Raw genomic sequence first — 22725 nt, forward strand, 5'->3', positions numbered from 1 at the left:
ACAATTAATTTTTTAGATCTACCAGTTAACCAGTTTTTAGCTATTCAATATATGCTACAAAGATTTTGTATAGTGCTGTTTTTTTAATCAGACTGATGAAAGGCACATGACATTCTACGTATATTATGTCAAAATATCTATATCAACCAAACTTCTTATCTCATCAAAAATTATATCGTTTGTTTGACCAGCCCTATTTTCCATTAAACTTGTGTTGATTGGCATTAATTATGTGACATTCTTTAATTCTTTACTGATTGTGTCCCATATCAGCCATTCTATGATTTGTCCGGGATTACCAGCCTATAGTTACCCAGGTCATTCAGTTTACCCTTTTTAGGTATTGACATAACATTTACTGATTTCCAGTCCTCTGGAACTTACCCAGTGTTCCAAGTCTTGTTAAAAATCAGCACCAAAGGTTGAGAGAGCTTTTCAGCCAGTTCTTTTAATCATTGGTGTCATATGAGGACTGCAATTATCATGACTCTCTGTGGTGGTATAGTATTTGTGCGTGTATTTTTGCAAATACAGTTCTAAAAACATGGCCCTAGAATGGATAAAGAGAGAGAGAGAGATCGATAGACATTTTCAGTAAGCTCTAGTGACTACTCTGTATAAATCCATCTGTAATGCAACAAGGAATATCATTAGCCCAAATCATTATCATCATTGTACTGCTCGGTGGTGCATTTTTAAAAGAGACACATGATTGTTTCCCATATTTCCATTTATATGAATAGCTTGCCTTTTAACAGAGGAACACTAAAACATTTTTTCTGGCCAATCAGTTCACTGCAGAATTGTAAAAGTCCTCTTATTTCTCAAGAAAATGTGGTTGTTCATGGATGAATTATTCTGTTGTCTTGAAGTAAAGCCCCTTTTTTCTTGCAGTCAGGATACTTTACATATTATGAAGACCAAAAAATTACATATATTTGCTGTTTCCAAATATTCTTAGTTAGAAACAACTAACAGCAGAAGACTGAAATGTTTAGATCCTACAAAACCAAATCAAAAACATATATATCTATAATTATGTCAGGAAAGTTTTAGGGTTTGTGTAAATCAAGTTAATTCCTAAACCTAAAAACAAAGACCCCACCCTTACTAATTTACTGCAGACCTCCTCTGCCCCCGCCTCAGAAGGCCAAAATACTATGCTGTCTTTTTATTGACTGCTGCATGCCTTGGCAAAGACAGGAACTGGAGGAAACAGAATTTAAACTGTTTCAAAATGTACAATTATCATGAAATGGAATAGCCCATAAAAGCCCTGATCTTCGAAATTGTTCTGCAAAGGGGAACTTCTGCTCCAATATGGAAAAACGTAGAGATTGGATCTTCCGTAACTGCAAAGAATATACTCCTTTTTCTTTTCGCTCCATTGCCCATGCCCCAAAAAGAGATTAGAAAGAGAGAATCCTTTAGTTTAAGGATGAAATGGCCCTTTTTCTTATACAGCCATTTTTACATCATGTTATTTAACATGTTGTTTGACAAGATTCAGCACTCTTTGATTTTCTATTACAAATCACTTATTGAAGAGAAGGCGTAGAAGAAAGGTTTGTATCTACACTGAATTATATTGTGCCATGCATGTTGATTTTGCAAGCTATTTTCACATGCACCCGCATATTGGAGTACAGGAGCAAGTTTTTACCTTGCAAAAGTAGTCATGTTCCAATACCTAATAATTTTCAACTTACAAAGAGTCATGCACTTCATAGAAACTGGAGTTAGGGCTTGTCCACAGAGACTCTGCGTGGCAAGCCAGTGTGTGAATGGACTGCACTGTAGCCTGCTGTGCATTAAGGTTGCCATGTGTACCCTGTTACTGGACACTAAAAGTTCCATAGGGCACTCTGCAACAGCACTATGTCAAAGTGCACTATGAAACTTTTCTTATGTGGTACCAGGGTTCACTCCTCGACTTAGTGCATAGTAAACTAGTGCTCTGTAAGTTCACACTGTGGCTTGCCACGCACTAACTCGCCATGTGGACAAGCTCTTAGAAAAGACATACTCCTCTAGTCCATCTTTCTGCCAATACGGGACCATTCGTTACAGTGTATTTTTGAGTCAAATCCAGTTAGTTTTAAATAACCCAATGGAAATATATAATTAATTAATTATGAAATAGGGTCATCTCAAATTTTTCTTTTCTTGCTTTAATCCCATTACTCTTAATTAACCCCCCCCAAAACATAATTTATCCCTCTTCTTGGGATTTACACCCTTCAGACATTTGTAGATGGTTGTCATACTGATTTTCTTTACTCATAATTTAGCCAAGATATGTGTAGTTCTGATCTCTTTCCCCAGTCACTCTGACTCCAGATCTTAATCAGTTTTGGTGCTGTTCTCCAAATTCCCTCCACTTTGTCAGCAGGCTTCAGGTAGTCAGCTGCCCATACTGAAGTCAGCATTATATAGATGTGCCTGGCACAGCTACTTAGGTTGGACTCTGGATGTGCTGCATAGAGGAGTGCATATACCCTGTGTGCATTTTCCTACTCGGAATACTGTGTTCTGGGGGTTCTACTAAGGTGAGTGTGGGAAAGCAAACCATTGCAGAGGTACAAGGAGATGATATTAGAAACCTGACACTTCTGATAATGCTGATTCTTCAGTCTTGGGTGTCTCATGTAATAAGAGGCCTTAAGAAAGGTGCCAGGTCTTCGTATTGTCATCACTGTTTCCTACCACCCACTCTGTTGTAAGGCTTCAGTCCTAATGACAGCCAGCATCGCTGTCCAAATACTATGTATGACACCCTTATACAGGCTAATTACAGTACCTTAATCTACTAAAACAGTGCCTTATACCTTAGTATATTTATATGTGTCATAGATGAGTGTTTCATATATATTTCTAGTTTAGGAAATGTGTAGGATAGTGGTTAAGGAAGAGGTACTGAAAATTGACTTGTAAACAAGACACTTCACTTAAATCCTAGCAAAAAAGCCAAATTTCCCACCTTTTTCATCAATGACATTTTACTGGAGAAGTCTTATGTTCCCTGTTGTTTCTCTGTTTTAGACTGTAGTGTTCTGCAAGTGACACATATGTTTATACTTCTTCCTTAACAGCTGTATCCATTAACAGTCGAAAACCACATTGATAACATGTTAGCTTTGTTCTATGGGGAAGAGATAGTGACTGTTATTTCCTAGCGGGCACGTAATCTATTATACCCCTGTTATAGCCAGGGAGAAAGAGAGAAGAGAAAAGGGTTGCATAGGATCTGTTTAACAATTTGCCAAAGAATATTTATATCTGCAGAATGTAAACTGTTATACTGAACAGGGGACTGACACCTGATGAACTGGTATCATGCCTAGAGAATGTAAATGTTAGTTTGAGCATTTCTATATGTTACTTTCCAAAACAGTACTTTTTTCTTTTCTTTCCTTTTCATTAGTCCCTAGTGCTGTACCACTTGAATCAATCCAAGGAAGTACTTTTGAGGAGAAGATTTTTCTTCAGTGGAGAGAGCCAGTGCAAACATATGGTGTGATCACTTTGTATGAGGTAGATATTTTTTATCATGGTTTCTCAAACACACATTTTTATCATGGTTTCATTTTTACCTACAATTTTGATGTATTGGCATCCTGTTGATAAAAATACTTTGTTAAAAATGTTTGTAGATTTCATTTTCCAGACTCCCATAAAAAATTGTGTAGTATGTACACAACAAATTGTGTTGTGCTTGGTTGATTGTCCACACTGCATGTCGGACTGAGGCACATAAAGAGGCAGTGTGGTCTAGTGAACGGGGAACACTAGGAATCAGAAGACCTGGATTCTCTCCTTGGCTGCCATCAACCTGCTGTGTGCCCTTAGGCACCTCACCTGTCTGTGGCTCTGATCCCACTCTCCCTTCCCACTGCTGTCTGTCTTGCCTATTTCAATTGTTAGCACTTAGGGGCTGAATTTTAGTTATATTCTGTGGTTATTTATTTAGTCCCTGATACAGTAAAGCAATTAAACATGTTCTTAAGTCCCACTGACTTCAGTCGAACTTAAGCATCCTCAAGTCCTTTGCTAAATCCGGGCAACAGTTGATAAGAGATTTAGAAATGGGAGGAAAGGCACTAAATAAGTTTAAAATATTACTTAGGCTGAAACGAAACACTTTAAAATACTGTATTTCTTTGAGAAATTTGGCCCTGTCTTGTACGTTTACAGGAAACAATGCAAAAATTAGAAGAAGAGCATAATTGGTATAAGATAATTAAAAATTAAATGTTTCTTTGAAAATTGTCACAGTTAGAACACAAGCTGACATCACAAATAAAATCTAATGCAGGAGAAAATTACTGGAAATGAGGATGGCACTGGGTTACTATACCTGAGGATGCCACTTGCTAAACCTGTGAGGTATATTGTTCTATTTAGTAATATAGATAGATCTTAGATCTTAGTAGATCTTAGAGTGAATTGTTAAAAAGAAAAAATGGAAGAGATAATAGTAGTGACAGTCATCATCACATTTATATGGGACTCATTTCAGGAAGCCTATTGTAATAGAAACAAGCAGGTGCAATTTAAAAAAAAGCTAGCATTTTTTAATGCAAATTCAACAAAATTACATGTTGTTAGGTTTCTAAAAATTGCTGTTCTTCCTCATATGAAACCTTTGCCTGAATACCTTTCAGAAAAACTGACAAAGGACTGCACAGATTAAGCTGTCAGACAGTAATCATTGTTAAACCTCTTACCTGACCTTACTTCTAAATTGGTATTGAAATGCTTGAGAGACAGAGGGAGAGAAAGATACAGTAAAAGAAAAGAGTTAATTTGAATGCTAAGCTACTGATGCTGTTTTGCAGGCTGTTTTATTGTGAAAGATTATGATAATGTATGGCTTGGTTTTGGTAGAGCTAACTTTCATAATGTCGCAAACCAAACAATTCGTCAATGATCAGACTGTTTTAATTGATACATATTTTAGTATCTTTGCTGATTTTAGGCCTGACTTGTACAAAAATGCGTATTGGCAAACTTTCTGCCTAAAAACACACAGGCATAACCTTATTGCTGAGTAATTTGTGCCCCGTGGCATAGCTCTCTCCTTAATACATGCATGTAACTTACATAAACTGTTGTAGGAGTTGCAGAGGTGCATTCATTGAGAGGAGAATAATAGACCAACTCTGCACTTGTAAGGATTATGGGAAATTTCAAGCTTCTTTCAAAACAACTCAGAATTCTAACAATGAGAAAAAGAAATAGCTCAAAGAAATTAATATTAATATCTTTCCGTGCTTGATGTTAATCAAAAGTGCAGTTACAGTGGGAATAGGACAAGCAACAGAAATCAGATTACATTTAAAAAAAGTCAGTTTAAGTATAAATACTGATATCAGCAGTTTGATTCAGTCACACCAGGTCTTGATCTTTCTGCAAATCCCAGTTAAGGTAGTGGACCTGATCAGGTGGCTGAATACAAACTACAACTCACGAGACACAATTGAAGGCTCCTATTTGCTTGCCTGGGTCTAGTTCTGTGGCACGCCATCCTGTTGCTTATGAGCCTGAGATATGTCACACTGGGTTTTTAATCATCACAAGGTGTTCTGTTCCTTAGAGGCACTCAGTGGATCACAGGGGAGCACTGTGCCTGATGTGGCGGCGAAGAAACTTTTCTTAACCCACTTCTGGGACAAAGGGAAAAAACACAGAGTTATCTTCTTCCTAGATACCAATGACGGGAAGAGACTGGAACTCCCACTATAAACAGCAGGACAGAGAAAAAGTATCGTGTAGATTAATAAGATCTTCATGATTCATCAAGCTTTTATGCAGTTGGAGATATGTAATGTCTTCAAAAATACTGTAGAACCTCAGCGTTATGAACACCTCAGGAACTGAGGTTGGTTGTAACTCTGAAATGTTTGTAACGCTGAACAAAATGTTGTGGGTTGTTCTTTCAAAAGTTTACAACTGAACATTGACTTCCTATACCTTTGAAACTGTACTATGCAGAAAAAAATTGCTGCTTTCTCTTTATTTTTTTTAGTAGCTGTTTGGCACAGAACAGTACTGTATTTTCTTTTTTTTTTCTTTTGCCTCTGCTGCTGCCTGATTGCATACTTCTGGTTCCAGGTGTGGGGTTAACTGGTTAACTGGTCAGTTCGTAGCTCTGGTGTTTGTAACTCTAAGGTTCCACTGTAAAACAAACCTGAATCTGCCTTTAAACTAGGTAAAACAATCTGCAACTCCCAGGTAGCCACTTATGTTTCTGGTGGGGAAAACTGTGGAATGAAAGTATCAAGGGTCCAGTTCACCACTAGTGTAATTAGGTGCAAATCCACTGATTTCAGCAGGGGATTTGCACCTAATGTGTTTGAAACCCAGAACCTCAGTGAGTAAGAGACAGCATTTAGAGGACAAAATGGTACTAACATGTGTAGACTTGTCTACATAAAGCTCTTTTTGTTTCTGCCCCATTTCCCACCATTGCCAACATCAGTGCAACAGTCCAGTTGGTGGCAGTGAAAGGAGCGCTAGCTGTATGCAGGATTCTAGCCAGCCCACCAGCATTTTAAGCAACATTACCTAAATCTGGTAAGAGTGAAAAATTGCGGTCACTCCTTTTTCATTGTTAACCTTCCCACTGCGGCTGCCATCTGTAAAGGTGCCCTGGTCTCAGCAGTGTTGGGAGAATTTTCAGAAAAAAAAAATCTTGAGTAGGTAAAGCTTTACTGAATGATAGCAGGAGCGGGATGTAAATACTATGAGAACAAATGTATGCTTAGTTTGCCCAAGCAAGTCACTTTTTGTTAAATGAACATGTTGCTTATGAGCTATGAAAGAGCTTGTGTTTTTGAGGTGCATTCTCCTGATAGCTATAGTTCTACCTCGGGGAATCACAGAATCTGTGACCTCCTGTGTGTTTTAAATAAAACTGGGGTGAGTCATTGGGAAATCCAGCTAAGAACCACCATATCTGGTGGCTCCACCACTCTCTCTGCTTCCCCACAGACTTCATAGGAGCAGTTTTTTTAGATCAGTCCTTGCTCAGGGAATTTCAGGAGACTAGATTAGTCCTAACAAAAGTGTATCAAAGTTTTTCTTGGGCACTAATACCTGTCCTCAGCATTTTATTGATACTAGACTAGATGTATTATGTACAACTACATTTTTCACTGATTCAGAGATTTTAGGAAATTATAGATATTTAACTGCAATGGGAAGGGTTAGTATTGTACCTGAGTGAGTGCCAGTTCCCCTCACAGGGATATTGTGAGCATAAATACATTAAACATTGTAAAGGGATTTGCGAGCTACTAATGAAAAGCACTATTCATGCTAAATAGGCCCAATGGCCTGTGATGGGATGTTAGATGGGGTGGGATCTGAGTTCCTACAGAGAATTCTTTCCTGGGTATCTGGCTGGTGAATCTTGCCCACATGCTCAGGGTTCAGCTGATCACCATGTTTGGGGTCGGGAAGGAATTTTCCTCCAGGGCAGATTGGAAGAGGCCCTGAGGGTTTTTTGCCTTCCTCTGTAGCATGGGGCACGGGTCACTTGCTGGAGGATTCTCTGCACCTTGAAGTCTTTAAACCATGATTTGAGGACTTCAATAGCTCAGACATAGGTGAGAGGTTTATCGCAGGAGTGGGTGGGTGAGATTCTGTGGCCTGCGTTGTGCAGGAGGTCAGACTAGATGATCATAATGGTCCCTTCTGACCTTAATATCTATGAATATAAGGAATAATATTATTATGATGTACTGTATCTGTCTTTCAGGCCCTTGTTTAATATACACAGTATACACATTCTTAATGTTTCTATCTAAATATTCCTTCAGATAAGTATGATAATGTGCTATAAATATAACAATGTCAATTTTCATTGTATATAATAGCACTGGAGGTATGTATAAATTGCAACTAAATCTACTTATTTAAAAGCAAAAAAAGGGGGGAATCATTTTTACATTTTAATTTTTTTAACGAGTTCCTTGTTTTTAAATGATCCTGTTGTTGTTATAGGTGATAGATGTTAAGTTACCAGTAAAAACACTGTACAGTTGTCATAAATATAAAGGGAAGGGTAACCACCTTTCTGTATACAGTGCTATAAAATCCCTGCTGGCCAGAGGCAAAATCCTTTCACCTGTAAAGGGTTAAGAACCTAAGGTAACCTCACTGGCACCTGAACTAAAATGACCAATGAGGGGACAAGATACTTTCAAATCTGGAGGGGAGGAAAAAGGTTAGTAAGTAATCTAGCTAGAAAATGCGTTCGGTTTTCTTTGTTATGGCTTGTAAATTTGCTGTGCTGGAGGAAATGTGTATTCCTGTTTTTGTGCCTTTTTGTAACTTAAGGTTTTGCCTAGAGGGATTCTCTATGTTTTGAATCTGACTGCCTGTAAGATTATCTTCCATTCTGATCTTACAGAGTTGTACTCTATCTCTTTTTTTGTTCTTCTAATAAAGTTCTGATTTTTAAGAATCTGATTGGGTTTTTTGGGTCTTAAAAATCCAAGGGGTTTGTGCTCATCTTGTTTTTCTCAAGCCTCCCCAGGAAAAGGGGTGTAAGGGCGTGGGGGGATATTTTGGGGAAATAGAAACTCCAAGTGGTCCTTTCCCTGTTCTTTGTCTAAAACACTTGGTGGTGGCAGCGTTTTACCTAATCCAAGGGCAAAGACTTTGTGCCTTGGGGAAGTTTTAACCTAAGCTGGTAGAAATAAGCTCAGGGGGTCTTTCATGAGGGTCCCCACATCTGTACCCTAGAGTTCAGAGTGGGGAAGGAACCTTGACAACAGTACTTTACTGTGAAGTTGTATTGCTGTTTTAATGAAAACAGGTAACAGTATTTGAAAGGAAGGAACGAAAAATGAGGGATCTATTTTGCTGATATTTAACATATTTTTTCCCAAAATGGGAATCTGAGTTTCGTGCAATGCAATCACAACCGGAAGAATTACAATGCAGCAATAATAAGACATGAACTCGAGACTGAAGCATAAGGATCACCCACTTTGTGAAGCATTCACTTAAAACTGCCCTTGTCATCTAGTAAGGCTAATCTTATTCAGTGCAAGGTGTAATTATATTCAGACAGCTTAGAAATGAGGCTACACCTTTTTCACTTGCATATCCGTTTTTGCGAGTTGTGTTTTTGTTGTTGAAAACCAACAGTAATATGGTTTCAGAAAAATGACATTGTGAAAGCCAGCAACTTAAAGGTATTAACTTAAGCCTGAACCCATCCTTTACAGTTGTAATCTAGCTGCCTTTAAGTCCCTGTATCCCATGCTACTCTGAAACCTGTATCTATAAAAGTAACAACTCATAACAGTTTTGGCTGAGTTCCTGTGTCCCTTCATTGGATTCAGGATTTGAAGAGTATAAGGGAGTAAGATTGCTTATCATAAAATGTCTGACAGTGCATACATCAGAAGGGTTTATGGGATAAAGATACAATCTTTGTCCATCTGCTCAAGATATTTTATAACTTCCTTATTCTTTTGCAGATCACCTACAAGGCTGTCAGTTCCTTTGACCCAGAAATAGATTTATCGAATCAAAGTGGACGAGTTTTAAAGCTAGGAAATGAAACTCATTACCTTTTTTTTGGACTGTATCCTGGGACCACCTATTCTTTTACCATTAGAGCCAGCACAGCGAAAGGATTTGGACCTCCAATCACAAATCAATTCACAACTAAAATATCAGGTATTATATTAAAGTAATTATTATTTCTGTTTTCTTACAATGGTAACCATTATTTTCTTTGTTATTCATCTCTCTTTTGATGCCTTACCAGCAGTTTGTCAGAAAAATAAAATCAGTTTTCTTCCTTGAAAGTACCAGACAAACTGATACACATTTATGTATTTGAATAATTTTCAGGTGCTTGAAGATCAGTTAGAACATGCACAGTTTTTGAAGTACTGGTTCAAAACCAGGCAACTTATCACCCAAGAAAACATATGATTTATATGCCTTTGGAGTCAGTCCCAGCTGCTTCTTGTTGCAAAATTTAGCACAGGGTTTTTTTGGACATGAATCTGAGATAGTTTCATTCAAAGCTCATTCAGCCTCAACATGATTCTAAATTAGTACAGTAACAGTGCTGGAAAATCTCTTTAATGTGGCATGAACAATTGAGAGTACAGCAGAAATGCTACATGTCTAGCACTCACTTAGGAAGTATAGCAAATTGCTACGCTGCACACATTCCTAACAGACATGTTGACTGAGGCAGATTTGAAACTGCATTAGACAAGAACATCAGGACCTGTGGTTTTCAGAGAGCGGGAAGACACAGCTTCTCTAAAAGCCCATGCACAAAAGCCCCCAAAGACTGAGGAACATTTTATTCCCTTCATTGATGGAATGCGATCCTACTGCATGCTCTAAAACACCTATATAATTGATGACAAAATGTATTCCAAATCTGTAGTGGAGGTGTCCTTATACTCAGCTTCTCTACCATGTTTCTGTGAATTAAACTGACAGTCAGTAACGAACTTGAAGCATGGTCTCAGAACAATATTCACTCCCAAAATATGCATTAGCTATCTTTCCCCCCAACTCTCCTTTTTGGAAAATATAAAGCAAGCTATTATGAGTACTGTTTTTTCATCTTGTGTCCCTGTTACTCCTATTCTCCCTGCATCTCATTGTAACTTTATCATCTTTGTGGTAGAATGAACAGAGAGCAATGCAAAAGTATTAATCAGAAGCACAGTAAGGAATTGAGGAAGGGCAATAAATGCAAGTTGGGAATTTTTGTTTTTACTGTACCTAGTAATTGTAGGGATAAATTCATTGAATGATTATCAGCTAAAAAGCCTTGAACATAATTGGCACTGGAATGTAAAGACTAGGGATCCAATTCCCCCACCCCACCTCCCATTGTCTGAAAGAAATCAACAGGACTGCTTGCATTGTAAGATATTACTCAATTTGAGTGAGGGTGGCAGAATCAGGCCCTATGAGAATAGAGAGAAAGAACAAAGTAGTGGAAGAGGAGAAGAATCTAGAGAGTTAGGAACAGTAGTGAAAGGTTAGGATAGCTATTCTCTTTTAAATAGTGGTGTTAATGGTTAAATGGTTAACATGAATGGGAATTACACACATGCATTGTGGGTAAGATATGCCACATGAAGCCGCACCAGCTGTTTCCATGAGCACATCAGATCTCCCCCCCTCCCCCACCCAACAATCGGCAGGATTAGGTCTCCCCTCCCCCCCTCCCCCCGGCACGGTGAGGCCTACCCCTGTGTTTTGGTGGGACACGAACAGGGAATGCCTATCCCTGGGATTTTCAAAGGAACCCAAGGGACTTAGACACCCAGTCCCCACTGAATTTTAAATAGGAGTTAAGCATCTATTTCTTTTAGGCTTCTTTAAAAATTCCAGCCTGAAGTGGTGGGGATGATTCAGGAAGTGACACTCTTCCCTCTGAGTCAGTCCTATACCAGCGTTCCAGTGTGAGGTTGGAGGACGCTTTGTGCTGTCAATACCTTTCTCTAGTGAGATGTAAAACCAAAGTGCTAAGATCTCCTAAGACATTTTACAATTGTTCTGGCCAATTTCCAATTTGTGTAATTACATTTTAATCTCTTAAATCTATACTGCATTTTCAGTAGAATAAGATATACTTAACTTCCTATCCTAATAGCGTTGTTATGCCCTGGTAAACAGATGCCATGTTTCATCACAGAATTGGCTGTTTGTCAGTGATGGAAAAAGTGATTCCTTTGTAAATTTGTGGTGTTTTAGGCAGGGCTGGTAGCACCACCTACTAGAGTTGCCTGACACTTCCCATTATAAGACCCTGTTCTCAATTGCTTATAAGTTTGCTAAACTTCAACTGAGCAGGCTAAAATTTTCCATGCTGTCTGACTCAGACTGATTTTTATTATTATTATTAATTTCAGCAAACATGGTTCAGCCATTTCCAGGAACAAAGTTAGGAAATAATACATTGGTTTGCTCAAGTTAAAAAATTCTGGCAACCACTGTGCTTAGTAAATTGAAATTTGGCAGGATGGGTATTCTTTGTGTCAGGGATGTGCCTTTTACCATCCCTATGAAAATCCATCCACATTTGGCCCAAGTTATAAGCCTTTGAAAAATCACAGTTCATACATGCTCCATGGAGACTTGCTAGAATTTAGCAATTAAAGTCTCTAAAGAGTCTGTCCTCACTGAGCATACTTGAGTCTGTCATAGTTCCTTGTGCTAACCAGACTGCTCATGGGCCATTCCCAAGGAGTAGCTGAGCATGCTCCAGTCCAGGCTGTGGGGGGCTCAGAAAGACTTTCTCTGTAATGTCTGCACCCAGCTGCTCCAGGTTAGGGTGGAGCCAGGCACCAGAACTGAGAACAGGAAGCCTGTCTCCCCGTGCTCTCAGTGACCACCCTGCTGGCACCCAGACAGCATGGAAGAGGAAACCATCTAATTGGAATACAGAGAGAACAAAAGATGGAATGGGGAGAGGGAAAGGAGTAGATTGGGATTAGTAGTCTGGTGAGACTGGGGCTGGGGTGGGGGAAGAGAGACTAGGACTGGGAGTTGGGGAGATTGGGAGGCAGGGACTGGGACCAATAGAGAACTGGTGATAGGGGACTGAGAGGGGAACACTGAAATTAGACAAGGAGCTGGAGGGAGGAGAGAGTTTGGGACTGGTTGAGCAAGGAGACTGGTACTAGGAATGGAGCCAATGGTTCCTGAGTCTCCTCATTTCTCTGCTGTCAGCACATATCTGTGAAACGTCTGGCAAAGTGTCCCATCCCCATAGTACTAGTCTACATAGAGGATGGCAACCTACTACTGCTATCAGTTACTTCATTAGATCAAGTAACAGATATCTGTATGGACCATCTGAGGGATCCAACTCTGCTGAGAGGCCACTTGGGAGTCAGTATGATGCCACATGGTGGAACTTCTGTTTTTTTCAGTTTGCTTTTTTAAAACCTGGGAAATTATATCCATGACAAAACTATGCTAAAAAAACATTAGTAAGGTTGCAAAGTCAAGTGTTCAGAAGTTTGTAAATGCCAGAATTAAGGGTGCCTTTGCATCCTTAATTCAGCCCCCTTGTATATATGCAGTATGATATAGTCTTTAATTACATGATGAAGTACTATGTTTTGCAAAAGACCTCTGCCTCATTCAGTGCACAGTTGGACCTGTTCTAGGGACGAATCAGATGGTGTAGTAATGGAGACTGTTACCTGTAGGACTCCTGCCTTATTTTTTGCAGAAGTTGGAAGGAGTGCAATGAATGAGGTTGGGGATTGCAGGAAGAGAATGGATGGTGTCATGGTTAAGACAGTTAAAGTTTGCCCTGGAGAACTGAATTCTGTGTCTGCCTCTGCCAGAGTTCCTGTGTGATACTAGGCAAGTCACTTAGACCAAACTTTTCAGAGATGATTACTTAACTGTATGTTCCTCATTTTCTGGTTTCCTGACTTGCGACCCCGGGACATTATTTATAGAAGTGCTGAGCACTCACAACTGCAGCTGAAATCAATGGGAACGCTGCTTGAATATATAAAGTGCTATATGATACTGGGTACTCTGAAAATCTGGTCCTAGGTGTCTCAAACTGGGCACTCAAATTTAGTGGATACTTTTGTTCTTAATCTTACTGGTCTCAGTGCTCTGTCTGTAAAATGGAGATAATACCATCCACTCACCTCACAGGACAGTTGTGAAGATAAATTGATTAATGTTTGTGAAACACTCTGATACTATGGTGATGAATACCATGAAAATCCCATGGGGAAATTAATAAATTTGTCTTCATAGCAGGTTTTGCGATGATATGGCCGAAAGAGCTAATGTGATCCTTGGATATATAAACTGGGTAATCTTGAGTTGCAGAAGAGAGATTATATTCCCTCTGTGTTTGGCAATGGTGCAACCACTACTGAAATACTGTGTCCACAATTCAAGAAGGATGTTGATAAATGGAAGGGGGTTCAGAGAAGAGCCATGAGAATGATTAAAGGATTGGAACATGTGTCTTAGAGTGATAGACTAAAGGAGCTCATTATGTTTAGTTTAGCAAAGAGGCAGTTACGGGGTGACTTGATCACAGTCTGTAAGTAGCTACATGGGGAACAGAAATTTGATAATAGAAGGCTCTTCAATCTAGCATACAAAGCTATAACAAGATCCCAATGGCTGGAAGCTGGAGCTAGACAAATTCTTACCTGAAACAAGGTGCACATTTTTAATTGAGAAGTTAGCCAGTGGAACAATTTACCAATGGTTATTCTCCATCACTGGAAACGTTTACATTAAGATTAGAAATTTTGTTTAAGATCTGCTGTAGTTCAGTGAAGAATTAATTCAGAGAAGTCCTGTGTTATGCAGAAAGTCAGACTAGAAATCACAATGGTCCCTTCTGGCCTTTTAACCTATAAATCAATGAATAGTGTGCAGTAAATAAGGCCTAGGGCCAAACATTGAACAGTGAGGATAAAAGAAAATTTTGAATAGCAATTGAACACTGTCCAGCCTATGCACAGAATGAGGTGAAGTCCTTTATGACAATGAAAAAAGTAACAACCACCACCTAACTAAGCCTTGTCTACAGTGGGATTTCAGGCACCAGTGTAGACAGTTTGCACCAGCACAGTTTACTCTGGTTTTAAACTGGGATAAACTGCACTAATGCTAATCCTGTTGCACTGTTGTAAATGGTGTCTACACTAAGGGATGGCCTCACTAGCTACATAAATGACTGAAATGTCCGTGGTGACAAGATCTGAGGGTATCTCTGATGTTCATCCACCAGCAAGAAAGTTGAGCCTCCGTTTTCAAAAGTAATTGGTGATTTTGCATTCTTCAATTTTTGGGTGTTCAAATTGCCAACTAAAAAGAGTTTTGACCTATAAAGGCTGGGTTCTTAGCACTCTCTAAGTGTCAGGCCCTTTGAATGTATATCAAGTTGGGTATCCAAACTGACTAGTTGCTTTTTGAAAATGGCCACGAAGTGTGTTTTTTCTGTTTCATTTTTATTGTAGCTCTGTGTTTTGTTTTTGTTTTTCTGAATTCATTTACTTAATTATCTGTTGTTTAACTTGTGCTGTTGCACTAACTCTGTATTCTAAAGAGGTCTTTATATGTGTCAAATCCATTTTTAAAATAAACTGTTAAAACAAACCTAGAAATAATTAGTCTATTTTGCTTCTTGTTTTTCCGCCTAGCACCATCTATGCCACCCTATGAACTGGAAACACCTTTGAATCAAACTGACAGTACTGTGACAATCCTGCTGAAACCTGCACAGAGCAGAGGAGCTCCTGTCAGGTATAAGGGGGGAAATCTTTACAAAATTAAAATTAAATGGATTAATTTCTTGAATGTGTTTTCTGGGGATTTTCTACACAGAAACCAGAGTCTAAATCCATGTCTGTATTAGTGCTAATTAAATTAAATAACTGAAGAAAATGAAAGTGCTTTGATGTTGTGTGTTCGGGTATTGTTTAAAAGATTTGATCGAGATGCAAGTGGCTTGTTCTTTGAAGATAAGGAACAAAGCCACAGTGCTGTTGTGTGGGTGGCTTCTTTTACTACTTTAAGGTAATTGCTTACTACAATGTTATGAGTTCAAGGACATAGCACACTTTTTATCCTGACCTGCTATGTTTTTATATCTGCTCTTCCTGTTTACCTCAGAATTTACTTACAACTATTTAAGACTTTTACTAAGTTAAATAATACCAAAAAAATGGATTATAAAATTAATGAAATTTAACATTTAACAGTTAGACCAGTTTGGCAGGAAGAGGAAAGAACACTGAAAAATCAATAGCTCAACCTGTTTAGATTTTTCTACTACTGATTTACATGGATATAACTTCCCATTTTGTAATGGTTTGTATTCCACAAGTAGGTATACGATTTTGTGTAAATCTTACAATGTTTAGATTAAAAGAATTTCATTCTTTACAGAAGGGAACAGAAGAATGACCTGATAGCTTTGAATGTAAACCACTGAGGAGCTCAGCATTCTAAATACGTGTAATTAAAGACTACAGAAATAGATTTTTGCAAGATTAGGCTCTTTACTTTTGAATTATCAGATAGAGTCTAAAACAGTAAATCCTATTGTTACTGAAAGAAAGCATTAACATCCATAATTAAGAACTGTCAAGGCACTTTGATGATGTAGTTTTTGATAATTTTTGTCAGTTTCAGAAGTATGGTTCTGATATATCCAGACATGAGTAAATTGAACTATTCCACTGCACATTATTATTTAATATAGTATTACAGCAAGGTATACTACCTTTAATTAGATTATTTTCTGTTTTCTGTAATATAACGTATCTATTTTTGAAGGCTGAATCCAAAAGAAGGAAGGTGCAACCTTATTTACTGTTAAGAATTTTTTGAATGAGACTTTTTTTTTGGGAACTGTGGCAGGGTGCTGCAGGAGAAGCCCTAATCAGGTCCTGTCACTCCAGCCCCAATCAGGGGAAATGGGTTGGAGCTGGACCACTAGCTAGGACTGGCCTGGAAACTGGCCGCACCTGTCAGCCTTGTTAACAGAGGCTAAAAGCTTGGGAGAAAGTGAGTCCAAAGAAGGGGGCGGAGACCAGTCGGGGAGAGTAAGCTGAGAAGGAGCCAGGAGCCTACTACCCTGTTGCCACTGAGGCCTGTGCTAGGACAAATTTATACATAATCTGTAAATAGTTGAAGTCTGGTGGTGGGGACCGGACAGAGGAATAAAGAGCATGGATGTTGCACCAGCTTGAAGTGGTCCTGACTCACTGGGGAGTCGGGCTAGGAGGCCAAACCCCGCGGGGTGCGGTAAGCAGCCCCATTGCAGGAACATACGAAACAGTTGAGAAAAAACTGAAAGCAATAAAATCAGATTTTATCTGAACCGGCCTGTTTTACAGATTATACTAGAACTGGAATCACATATATTTTCCCTCTTTCTAGCTTTCCTGTTTCAAACCATTTTATTAAATAACTTTGGTTCATCTCATCTTATTTCTCAGTGTTGTAGTATGGTCCTGAATATAAACATCTGGATTAAAATGGCACAAAGTAGTTATGTTACTATATAAACACAGGCTTGTTAGACCATAGCTAAAGAACCAGTTCAATTGCTTTTATCTAGCCTACTGAATTAAATACAGTTTGACTCCTGGAAGTTATCGATAGGTTGAAAATCTCACCCACAATACAAAGGCGCTAGTTGGGAGATTTTAAAATGCCAAGTAAGGGGATAAGCGGGTAGGGAAATAGAAAGAGGGATTTAGAGTAACATCAAACTACAGAGCTGACAGAATCAAATGAACACATGACAGCAAATTTACAAAGCTCTTTTGCAACAGCACCTAAAATAAAATAGGTGCAGATGCCAAACTACGAGTGTAAATAATGAGTGAAAGAGGAAATAAAAATTAAAGTTAGAATTCCTTTAATATTATTTAAAGTTTTATTGTGCATTACACACTCAGATATATTGTCACTGCATCATTTACAGAACATGTTCTGGGAATGGATTTTATTTTTTTAATCTATATTCACTGGGTGTTGAAAATTCAGCTATACTTCATGTATGCACTTCACTAAGTAAGATGGTTGTCTATTGATTCTGTTATAAGCACCCTGCTTCGTTAATGCAGATTCTTGGAATTGCACTAAACTTTTCAGTGTAAATTGTTGTTGTCATTTTATTGATCAACACATCAGCTGCGTCATATACAATTATTTCATTCCTGCAGTGGGTAGGGAAAGTACAGAATCTGGTATGCAAGTCAGTGATGCCGATACTTGAGGTAACTAAGAGCTTTGGTTTCTTTTCCATGATTAAATATTTTTCTTTAGTGAAATATAAAAAACTTATTTTTTTACCTTGTTTAGAATCCCCTCACCCATAATCACAATATACAAAAGAAATGCTTATTGTTTGGCAGTTAAAGGAAACTTCAAAAAGTAGACTTTGTAGACATGTGCAAGAGCCTCTATTTGCTACAGTAAAGTTCATGTTAATCAAGGAGACCAAGCTGTACGTCAGTTTTAAAAGAATCACACAATTTAATATTGTTAAAATATATTTTAACAGTTATAATACAGTAAAATAGTATAGTCTTCTGTGTTTTATGGCTGTTACTTTGTTTATTTCCAGGTGATTATTTTGTAGTTATATTTCTGTAAAGAAATAATACATTCAATAGTAATTAATATATTTACTTAGTTATCTGTTGCTTTAGCTAAATTGGTGTTTAGAATATTTGTGATTTACAAGATTTTTTGTCCTTTGAGTTTCTAAAGGCTTCTGGTTGAGTGGAAATTGTCTGAATATGTTTATTATATATATGTCTCTTTCTGCAAATTGTGTGTGTGTTGTGTTATGTTATGTGAAAGCAAGTACATTATAAAAAGATGTATAATATTTTAAAACCATACCCACAAGTATCAGAGTAACAGCCGTGTTAGTCTGTCTTTGCAAAAAGAAAAGGAGTACTTGTGGCACCTTAGAGACTAACCAATTTATTTGAGCATGAGCTTTCGTGAGCTACAGCTCACTTCATCGGATGCATACCGTGGAAACTGCAGTAGACATTATATACACAGAGAGATCATGAAACAATACCCCCTCCCACCCCACTGTCCTGCTGGTAATAGCTTATCTAAAGTGATCATCAAGTTGGGCCATTTCCAGCACAAATCCAGGTTTTCTCACCCTCCGCCCCCCACACACACACACACAAACTCACTCTCCTGCTGGTAATAGCCCATCCAAAGTGACCACTCTCTTCACAATGTGTGTGATAATCAAGGTGGGTCATTTCCAGCACAAATCCAGGTTCTCTCACTCCCTCACCCCCCTCCAAAAAACCACACACACAAACTCACTCTCCTGCTGGTAATAGCTTGAAGCCTTCCTAATGTTCTTTTAATGTGGCTTTTTTGTGTGTACTTTAAATTATATTTCAGTCTAAACAAAAGTTCACAACAAAGGCTATCCATTCAGAACTTTACTTGCCATTGAAAAATCCCAAAGGTGTGCCAAAACATAAATTGTCCAAAGCAGCAGCATAATTCTCCATATATAAATTATCCACCACCCTACAAAAAGTCTTCTAATATAGGACCATTGTAGCACCTTTAAAAGAGGGGAAAGTGACATAAAATCTTAAGGCCAGATTCTGCCTGGCTCTTATGAGAAGTTTGCGGTGTGGAGGGAGCCCCTTTTTGCACCCTCTGCCAGCCCACTCAGAATTGCAGCCTGTTCAGTGGCTGCTCCATATTTACTACCCGGAAGCACAATGTTCCCTGAAGGTGATAAAAAGGAGAATCCCCTACATACACACTGGCCAGCACCATAGGCTGGCCAAATGTATACAAGTAAATAACAACACACACAGGAGTTGGGCCGCAGCCACTCTGTACCCAGAAGGTATTCTTGCTCCTCATGGCAGAAAGCATCTTAGTTCTCCCTTTGGGGTAATGGAGCTCCTCCTCTCTTTAGGGCTATGCCTAAAGGGCACTGTGGACCCCTAAAGAGGGGGGGAAGAGAGAGATACCTAGGTCCAGCTTTACATGAAGTGAGGTCAGAGAGCAGGATGCAGTTAGATGGACCCTGAGTTTGTGTTCTCACTTGTGGTATCTGCAGACACAAACTCAGGGTCCAAGCACGTAAGCATTTAGACATTTGAATACTGAATCGCATAGTCAGAGGCCATGTTTGCACACACAGTTGCCCAGTTTATATGCAAAAGTGTAGTAATAGTACATGCAGAAGAAGGCACCCAAATGAATGCAGTTTTAACTCTGACCTATGGCCCTTTACAAGCTTATCTATGCTACCTTTACTGATTTATTTATTTATTTGTAATGTTACACCATTCCCACTGCTGGCAGTGCTTGAGTGTTGGTGCAATGGTGATAAATCTCTTAAAAAATGCTAGTATAGACATAGCTGAAGAGGGAATGACATAGACCCAGGGCGGGAGAGATATAGACACCTAAGGAAAATAATTGGTAGTCTCTATAAGATCTTCCTATTAAGATGGGAAGCACATTTCTGCCTTTTACAAAGCACACTGAAAAACATTTTAGATATCAGTTGACAGATAATGACCTGGTGACGTTCAAATACTACTACTAAATTACTAAAATTCTGAAATACAGTATTTTAAGAATGCTATATGCTGAACATACGGTAAGACTCTGCAGTCTAACCAGCATCAAGTGAGTTTGATTTTCCTGTAGAAATGTCTGTTCTCTATTTGCCTATCGTAACCTTCCTTCTTGTTTATATTTTATTTAGAATGCATAATTTAGGAGTATGTAAAGGTGTGTAGTTGAATGCTGGTCTGTGGGCTCAGCTCCTGCTACTTGCCGTTGTCTGCAACCTGTATTTCCAAATCATAGTTTTACAACTTGTAAGTCAGCCAACAAGCTTGCTTGAGCAAGTTTGAGATCGAGAAATGATGGAGCTTTATTGAAGCTCATCATTGTCACTTCTTTATGGCAAACAAGTATTCTTCTTTACAGCTGAAGGGTCAATCTCAGTTTAATTGAGGGAGCAGTGCAATAATTGCTTATGCTGTAAAAATGTTGTAATCCTTTTTTGTTATGCTATAGAACTTGCTTTGAATTTTTACTGTGACTGGAATTAGAATTTTTGGTCCAAGTTGCTTAGATGATTTTACAGAAGCTTGTGTGCTAGCTTGTTTTGAAATTGGCACAATGTTTTTACTGCAGCTAGTCCCAGGATCCCTTGGCAAATGAGACTTTGATTCCTTAACTCCTACAGGCAGTGCCAACGGTCACTGACAACCCCACCGATAATGGTACCTGTTAATGTCATCTATTAACATGATTATTAAAACCTAATCCATAACAATTAAAATAAGAGAGATCTTAAGCAACTCCAGTGTTAGAACAGGATGGGTAAAGTACATCTTAAATCTAATCAGATAACTTTTCTGTTTCATAGAAACCTATGAAAAGTCAGAGGGAAGGGCAAGCCCAGGGTTGCGGGCTGGGGACTGCTCCCCTTCCCCTATAGTAAATGACGCGCCTTTGATTTGTTGTCTCTTGAGTGTTAAAGGGAGTAAAAAGTGATAAAAACATACTTTGTCCATTATAGCGAGCAGATCAGTCTCTGAATATATGCACACGGTAGTGCCAGTTTTACAGTCACTCTTCAGAATAGGACCATGCTTTAAGCACTGAGGCATTACAGCCTACATTTTTAACAGTGCGCATACACTTCTGTGCCAGACTTCCATGCACACAAGTCCACTGTTCAAAAAACATAGTGGAAAGATGCTGTTGCACTGTGTTCCTGCATTTGTCGAAGTAAAGCCGGGCTTCGTTTTGTTTTTTACGATATTATCTATAAGGATAAGGCTGTATAATTCAGGTGTTCCCTAAGTAGCTGATGAACAGGATTGCATGGGAATGTATCTTTCAACAATATTTATTTGTTTGTTTTCCCCCTTTTTGAAGAGATTTATCGCACTAACTGTTTGTATCATGAAAATTATTGTTGTTGTTTTGTTTATTAATATTACCATGGCTCCATTCAGAATTAATGCCACGTTGAGCTTAGAACTGTCAGACATATAGAGTGATATGATCCTTGTCTTGAGCAGCTTTCAGTCTGTTAATGTTACTATATAACATGCATGTGCCCTCTCCCCAGTTGAGCAGTGGGATTTTGCACAGTGTGGCTTATGTCCCACGGAAGCCATCTTTTCCATAAAAACAATGGTAGCCAAGAAAATTAACTTACTCTTTACCATGCAATTGTTGTTACCTTATTCCACAATGATGGGAAGAAATAACCTGGGTCACTATTTAATTTTGTTACCCATAACTACTTTTCTTTGTTTTCAAAAAATTTTCCTAGAGAGGTTAACTTTACCATGGTTTGAATCTCATTAGTTTTTCTCCTCTTGAGGGTCACATTCCAAAGTAAGGTGACGTCCCAAGTGAAAGGAATAGATCAGTTTCTAGTGAGCATTCATCTACTTCATAGAATCATTACTTGGCTCAACCTAGTCAGTTATATTTGGAAATCATAGCAGGCTAGGCACTGAGGTGTTGCCCATCAAGGCCCATATGCATTGGCAGTATTATGTAGAGATGTTCTCTTGTCTTGTTTGACTCTTGCAGACTCAGTTAGTTTTCATGAACATCAACACTGACTGAGCATTTTAAAATGAAGAAAGAGAAAAGTTTGATTACAGTGACTGTGACTTAAAGCAAATGCATTGTACTGCATTATGTACTCTGAGATTATCTGACAAAATGTCTACTAATTCGTACATTCCAAATGTTAAGAGAATTTTAAAATACATTTGGTGGTAAAAGTAGATCAAGTGACTGAGGAAAACCGTGGCAACAGGTTCACACAGCACACGGTCATTTTCACCATCAGGCCCAAAATCTTGTGTGATTTTCTTACTTTCAGGTTCTATTACACAACCCAAGCTCTAATAATTACTGAGCATTAGGCTGAATTTCCTATAGGTATTTGTCCTTCTACAACGGCACATTTGTCTTCTACAAATAATTATTAAATGTTTATTTTGTTTTTCATTAGTGATAGAGTGCAGTGTTTGTGAGTAGAGTGCTCACAGAGTTTGCTGGACTAATAACCTTGGCATCAGCCAGGCACAGCACAAGTCTTCCCTACTCATGGGCCTCAGATTATCAGTTCCAGTCCTGAATCTCTTGACTAGAAAATATCACCCTTGCGTAACT

At 38.5% G+C, this 22725-nt stretch overlaps 1 protein-coding gene across 9 annotated transcripts in view; it reads left to right on the forward strand.

Annotated features, from left to right (window-relative positions):
- The window catches only part of PTPRM (protein tyrosine phosphatase receptor type M), an 835052-nt gene that overhangs the window by 540036 nt on the left and 272291 nt on the right, over positions 1-22725 (forward strand). For all 9 annotated transcript variants that reach the window (XM_073331568.2, XM_073331567.2, XM_073331560.2 and 6 more), the window contains 3 exons: positions 3425-3534; positions 9495-9696; positions 15192-15294. In XM_073331568.2, the coding sequence (XP_073187669.1) occupies positions 3425-3534; positions 9495-9696; positions 15192-15294 (415 nt within the window). The remainder of the gene's footprint in view (positions 1-3424; positions 3535-9494; positions 9697-15191; positions 15295-22725) is intronic.

Source organism: Lepidochelys kempii, chromosome 2 (assembly GCF_965140285.1).
Source record: "Lepidochelys kempii isolate rLepKem1 chromosome 2, rLepKem1.hap1, whole genome shotgun sequence".
Taxonomy (NCBI): domain Eukaryota; kingdom Metazoa; phylum Chordata; order Testudines; family Cheloniidae; genus Lepidochelys; species Lepidochelys kempii.